General features: G+C 36.7%; 1 protein-coding gene across 5 annotated transcripts in view; it reads left to right on the top strand.

The window, feature by feature from the left end:
- Window positions 1–7,500, top strand: part of LOC143038545 (uncharacterized) — a 262,086-nt gene that overhangs the window by 162,643 nt on the left and 91,943 nt on the right. For all 5 annotated transcript variants that reach the window (XM_076207876.1, XM_076207880.1, XM_076207877.1 and 2 more), the window contains one exon: window positions 2,549–2,687. In XM_076207876.1, the coding sequence (XP_076063991.1) occupies window positions 2,549–2,687 (139 nt within the window). The remainder of the gene's footprint in view (window positions 1–2,548; window positions 2,688–7,500) is intronic.

The following is a 7,500-nucleotide window of genomic DNA, read 5'->3' on the forward strand; positions in this document are numbered from 1 at the left end:
TACATTATGCTTATTCAAGCCAAGAACATCAGTTTCTGTAATATAGAAGGGATTCAGATTGTGTACAGTGTTATGATTTCCGCGACAGAAAAAAAGTAAATTATGTAGTTCGTTGTATCAATTATAATAACTGTGATGTTAGACCAAAGATATTTAATACATAGGTACGTATGTGTGTGTGTGTGTGTTTGTGTGTATATATAATATATATCGGCGACTTGCTGCTCATCGTTCAATAACTTAACATTCTGTTCAACAAAATAACACATTACAGGTGAAAAATGTAATCCCACATTTGTCAATCACGTGAAAACCACTGTTGGAGCAAATAAGACTGGAGACAGGGATTCTATATATTTCGATTGCTTTGTCCCAGTCTAAATAATGTTTAAATTGTTTAACATGTTGGAACAAAGCTGAGCTTTCTTGTCCTTATTTGATGGACCGTTTGTGTTCAATCATCCTAGTGTCCAAATCCCTCCCAGTCTGTCCGATGTAAACTAAGTCACAACCTTTACATGGAATCGTATAAACCCCCTGACTATGTTCTTTCAACCTTTGGTGGACATTTACCACCTTTTTATTAATGGTGTTGGGGTAATAATTAATTAAAATTAATTTGTCCTTGGGAAGAAACTTGGTCAAAGGAATAAATGAATCAGAAAAGGGAACGACTAAAGAGCTCTTATCCAATGAAAATTTAGAGGAAATGGGGGTGGTGTTGAAAAAAATTGGATCTCACTCGGCTGAGGGCTTTGACCAAGAACCAATCCGGGTAAGCTAACTTACTAAGTTGAGATTTGATTATATTTAATTCTCCATCAAGGAACTGGGGGCTGCAAATCCTTAGAGCCCGAAGAAATAAACCTGAGGCGACGCTACTTTTTACTTTGGGTGACTGCTAAAGGAATGGAGATAACTACCAGAATGGGTCTCTTTTCTATAGACGGTAAAAGCAAGTTTATCCCCGTCACGAACAATAAGAACATCTAAAAAGGGTAAAGAATTTAGATTAACAAAAAGTTATCAAATGAACCCCAATTTTCATCCCAAAGAGTAAAAATGTCATCCACGTATCTAAACCAAACCATGTCTGCGTGGTTGGAAGAAGAATAAACTCAAAGTATTCCATATACAGATTGGCCAGTACAGGAGAGAGGTTTGAACCCATGCTACAGCCAACTTTTTGTCTAAAAAAAAAATAATTCTGAAAGGGAATAAGAGCAATGATTTTTGTAACGGGGAGTGGGAATTTGTCCTGAAATGGTTGTAGCTTGGTTTTCAGGAAGGATAGGACGTCATCAACACAAACATGTGTAAAAAGAGAAATCACATCCAAACTAAGCATTGTTTAGACTGGGACAAAGCTGAGCTCATTTATAAGTCTAGATGTGAGTTCAGGAGAAAAATGGTAGAATCAACTATAATTGAATACCAGCCCAATATGAACATTTCAAAGGGGCAATGGTCCCCGGACATAATTTCAGGACATTTCATCACCAGCCTATTAAAAATACATTTGCCTCCTGACCCCACATACGGAGTAAGCCGAGGGTATAGACCTCTCCCAATGTTCCCCTTTTTCATGTCAAGGGTGCTACTTATGTACCACTCACTATTCCGTTTTTTGTATCTACTGAAGCAGGATTGTAGTTTGCAATAGAAACATATAGGTTCCCTGTCTCCAGTCTTATTTGCTCCAACAGTGGTTTTCACGTGAAAATAAGACGTCTTTCTTTCATTCTACATCACGGTAAATAATTCGTGGCATCATGTCGCCTTTTCTTCTGATTGGCTGGTTTTCAGTCGTGACGTCCTTTCTCTTATTCTGATTGGCTGTCCTTCAGTTGTGACGTCATGCAACATTTTCAGATTTCGATTATTTCTACAAACTATTATTTTTTATATACTATATTTCTTTTCAAAAAGAACCATTAAGGATAGAATATATCAGTGGATTAATTAATTGTTCAGATTGTATTACGATTTGAGGAGAAAGTATAATTTTTGTTTGTCGTATATTCTAAATTGCAACGGTCACTGTGATCAATGGTGAAAACTGGAATGTGCAATTTGATATGAATATCCATCTGTTGGAAATAAATTTCGGAATTTGATTTGGAAAAATATTTATGCTCGGTTGAATGTTATGAAATTTTATATGTCACGTTTTATTTGCAAACCCCCCCTGTGTTCCATACCTTTACCTGCATCTTGCTTGTTGGAAAGGAAAATAATTTTGAAGCCGTGCTAGATAAGTGAAGCTTGCTTGATTGATTATGTGCAATAGTGCATGTATTAACACGTAGAGGAGTTTAAAATCTCATCATGCCTCCCCATATATCCTCCCACCAGTTTGACAATCGTTTTACAAAAGGCTTGTTGATAGATCTTGATGATGGGCGTCTCAAAGATGGCTGCCATCTTTTCAATGAATACATAACATTATGGAGTAAAAATATGTGTATTTACTCCACGGGCTACATGCATGCTGGGATGCAATTATTATTTTTTTATTTGTCTCTTATTAATGTGGATATAATTACAGCGCCAGATGATAGAGGCACGCGCCCAGAAGAAACGGCAAATGCCGGGCCTCATGCAGCCGTCGGAGCGGGCTCTGTCGGCCCGCAGCCGGCCCAGAACGGCGGGAGGACTGTCCACAGCAAAGAGTCACGGACTTCACGGTATGTTTGTATTGAATATATTTTGTAACTTTTTCATTTTTCTTTCCTGTCATTTTCATTAAAATCTCTTCTAAATGCGTTTCCATTTCTTATTTTTCCTTTTTTATTCCTTATTTTTACGACTGCGAAATACTTCAAAGGGACACTAATATATTATATTCTGTGTGTTTCAAACGTTGTAGAATGATATTAAATAGATGTTCATAGCATGCAAGAGCCATAAACTTGATGAATCTTGGTACCATGATGTTTTTGAGTGTCTATGGTTAGTGGGAAGCGTCTAGCGATATATGAGAGCAATTTTTACAGTAATCTGTTTTACTTCACTGTGACTATCCTTTGATTTTTAGTCCGCGTAAATTTGTATAAATTTAAGCTAAAAGTATTGTTCTCCATCTTCCCACTGTAGCTTAGGTTTACAGTTCTTCTCTGTGTATAAAATCCCAGAATGCATTATTTTTGTGTGACGTCATGTCGACTACAAGGACATTTCCAACAATTGTTGGCAGTGATATATTCTTTATCTGCGGGGATTGGAGATTTTAGGTTTTATCACTATTTTTATTGGTTTGTTTTGATGATATATATATGTTGAAGTGCGTAAGACAGAATGAGTGGAAGGGTGGTGAGGTAAACACCAGGAACCGTTAGTAATAAAACTCCAACGGTTCCTGGCGTTTACCTCACCACCCTTCCACTCATACACACACACACACACACACACACACACACACACACACACACACACACACACACACACACACACACACACACACACACACACACACACACACACACACACACATATATATATATATATACATACATATATATATATACATATATATACACACACACACACACACACACACACACACACACACACACACACACACACACACACACACACACATATATATATATATATATATACATATATATATATGTATATATATGTATATATATGTATAAATATGTATATATATGTATATATGTATGTGTGTATATATATGTATATATACAGTATATGTATATATTTATATATGTATATATGTATATATATATGTATATATTTATATATATATATGTATATATATGTATATGTATATAATATGTATATATACATATATATATATATATATATATAGAATTTTTTTTTTTTTTTTTTTTATTGGGTAATACGTGGGATGGATTTTGGCTCGACGTTTATGGGAAACATGGGAAGTGGTTCCCCTAGACTGAGGGAGATGGCTACACGATACCCAGGCGAATATATTTTATTGTCAAACTTTTATATTTAGATTTGTTTTAACATTGTTTCTGTTTCCAGTCGCGACAAGTATTTCCTTTTCATGAGTATATACTCGTATGTATGTGTGTATTAAACATCAGTCCCATGGAAAATTCCTCCCAATAGAAGCAAATACCACATTGGTACGACTACATTCTAGCCACCATCCACCACTAAGAGAATACACGAACACAGAATAGGCCTGGTCACAGACACACAAAAGACTAAATATTGTCTTATTTTCTCCATAGTCATAGTTATGTCATCTTCAGGCATTAGACAGAGTTAATGATGTAGAATGTGCTACCGTAACATGTGGTGGTCCGGCAAGATGGACAGTAAATCTGCTGCCCATTTTCAAAAGCCTCCTTCAACCGCGCAACTCCATCAAGAGTTGCGGTCTCCGGTTTAGTCCAAAGATCTCTCTTTATCAACTTTTCACACATGGAAAACTGACAACTGGCAATTGCTTTCCTCTTCCTACCACTTTGAGCTGGTGATGTTAAAACAACCCCACCCTGATACAACACAGACCCAAAGTTTTTCCCCAAAGAGATCTGTGAGAGGTTCCAAGGGCCGTAACCAGCCACTGTCGGGCTGCAGGTCTTCCACTTTGTTGAATGGCTTTTGTGATTCCATTCTGGTTGACGCGGAACGATTCTCTTCCGTTCAGAAAATGTCTAGAACTGCCGTGGGAGGGCAACCTCTTTAAGTGTGGGTGCCAACACCAGCCAAATCTTTGATACTCTTTTTTTCGCGTGCCCTCGGAATAAAATGATAGGCCTACATACGATTATGGGGCCCCCTCGGTCCCTCTCTTCACCTCCCCAGGAGGTCCCCAGTCTGGAGCTCAGCGCAGATTCTGGGTTTCGCCTGCCGGAAAAAAAGTCGTTAGTGTGCCCCCAAGGTCTTGCACGCGTGCCAAGGGTCGCCCACCCCTGTGGTAGAATGTCTTTTATTGGTAACTGAAAGTCATCGGTTCTCGTTACACGTTATGTTCTGGCTGACGTCATAATTTTTTCCATTTGTTTGTCTTTCTGGTTTGAACAAAAGTTTTTCATTTATAGCATTTTTAATTATTACACAGCGTCATACTATTTCATTCAGCCTAGAGCAATCCCTCTATGTGGTGACCGGACAGTTTGATACTGGACATTTTGATACCGGACATTTTGATACCGGGCATTTCGCTACCGGACATTTTGTGACTAGGATTTTTCACTACCGGGCATTTCGATACCACTAGATATATATATGAGTGTGCGCGAAGATATTGGAGTTTATTTTAAATAACTATCATACTGTTCTTGTAATTGGTTGTTTAAATAATCGCCATAATGTTCTTGTAATTGGTTGTTTAAATAATTGCCATACTGTTCTTGTATTTGGTTGTTTAAATAATGTATATATCACTCTCAGTCTACTACTAACGCTTGGCTATCAACTACGGCTGCTGCATTTGGGGATAAATATATACATTTTTATTGTATCACCCATGCCTCGTGTAATTGCTTCAACTAAAAATGGAAAGAAATTAGTAGATGATCTAAACTATATATATGATAAACACAAAACTAATAAGGATGGTTCCAAGCAGTATTGGCAGTGCGAAAATAGGTTGTGTAAAGCCCGCGTACACACCTATGTTGGTGATGGTGACAACAAAATCGTTAAGACTGTAGGTGAGCATAATCACAGTGCAACAGCAGCAAGAGTGGAATCAAAAGTAGCACATCATCAAATGAAAATAATGTCTGGATCTACACAAGATGCTCCTCGGACTATAATATGTAAAGAAACCCAAAATCTGAATGTATGTGCTATTACATATTCAAGACAACGACATTAGTGTTCAGAGAATGTTCGCCTTGCTCCCAAATAAGACACAATATACTTACAATAGACTATTTACTACTATAAAAGAACTCTTGCATAATGTTGAACCTGCCACTGTGATGATGGATTTTGAAAAAGCGGCCATCAATAGTTTATTAGATATATTCCCTAGTTCAGATGTTACCTGTTGCCTATTTCACCTCTCACAAAATGTTTACAAACAAGTTGTAACAATAGGTTTTAAACAGCAATATCACCAAGATGATGATTTTAGTTTAAAAGTGAGATGTTTATCCGCACTTGCTTTCCTTCCCATTGACGATGTTATTGACGGCTTCGAAGAATTAACTGATGACGACGATTTTCCCCAAGAGCTTGTTTCATATATCGAAACATATTATAATGGAGGAGTGAGAGGTCGTGGCCAACGAAGGCGAAGAGTCGAGCCAAGTCTTCCCTATTCATTTATGGAATGTTCATGAACGCACTGAAAATGGTATGCCACGCACTAATAACTATGTTGAAGGATTTCATAATGCACTAAGAACCTCCGTGACAAATGTGCATCCTAATATTTGGTCCCTTATAACTGCTTTAAAACATGAAGAGGCTCTCAGTGCAACAAGAATTGCCCATCTCAATCGTGGAGACAGCGTAACCTAAAAAAAAAAAAAAAAAAAAAATACAGGGACGCCAATCAGCGTATAAAAAAATTGCTAGAACAGTATGATCCTTCAAATAAAATCCAATATCTTCGTGGCATTGCTCATAACATTAAACATTTTTAACTAGATAATATTGTTGCTTGTCTTTTTTTTTTTTAATTATACTTGTAATACGTTTATATTTTTTCAATTTGTACTTTTAACTCCTTACTTTTGATACATAATTTGGTTTTTATATCTTCGTGGCACTGCTCATAACATTAAACATTTTTAACTAGATAATATTGTTGCTCGTCTTTTTTAATTAGACTTGTAATATGTTTTTTTTACAAAATAATTTTTTTAGTCTGTTTATAGTTTTTTAATTTGTACTTTTAACTCCTTACTTTTAGTACATAAATTGGTTTCATGCCTTATATATATATATATATATATATATATATATATATATATATATATATATATATATATATATATATAGTGGTATCGAAATGCCCGGTAGTGAAAAATCCTAGTCACAAAATGTCCGGTAGCGAAATGCCCGGTATCAAAATGTCCGGTATCAAAGTGTCCAGTATCAAACTGTCCTAGAACCCCTCTATGTATCACCTCAGATGTAACCATTAGTCTGTACACGTTTTTAAACGAATTGTTTTGGTTGTCGCCGGGGAATTTTATTCAGGTAGAATGTAGATAGAGAGAAGCGAGTAAATGTCTTGGTGGATTAAAAAGTGTAATGAGAAATAGACATTTGGGAATGGATGCCAAGAGGAGGTTATATGAAGGAGTGATTGTGCCAACAGCAATGTACGGGGCAGAAGCATGGAACATAAGAGAGGAAGAGAGAAGGAGTTTGAATGTGTTTGAGATGAAATGTCTGAGAAGTATGATAGGGCTACTAGGCTAGATGGTGTGAGAAATGAGGAGGTGAGGAGGAGAACAGGGGTGGAAATGGAACTGGGAGATAGGGTTGATGAAAGAGTATTGGGATGGTTTGGACACATGGAAAGAATAAGTGAAG

Source organism: Oratosquilla oratoria, chromosome 24 (assembly GCF_046742065.1).
Source record: "Oratosquilla oratoria isolate Oo_2021 chromosome 24, ASM4674206v1, whole genome shotgun sequence".
In the NCBI taxonomy this organism is placed as follows: Eukaryota; Metazoa; Arthropoda; class Malacostraca; order Stomatopoda; family Squillidae; genus Oratosquilla; species Oratosquilla oratoria.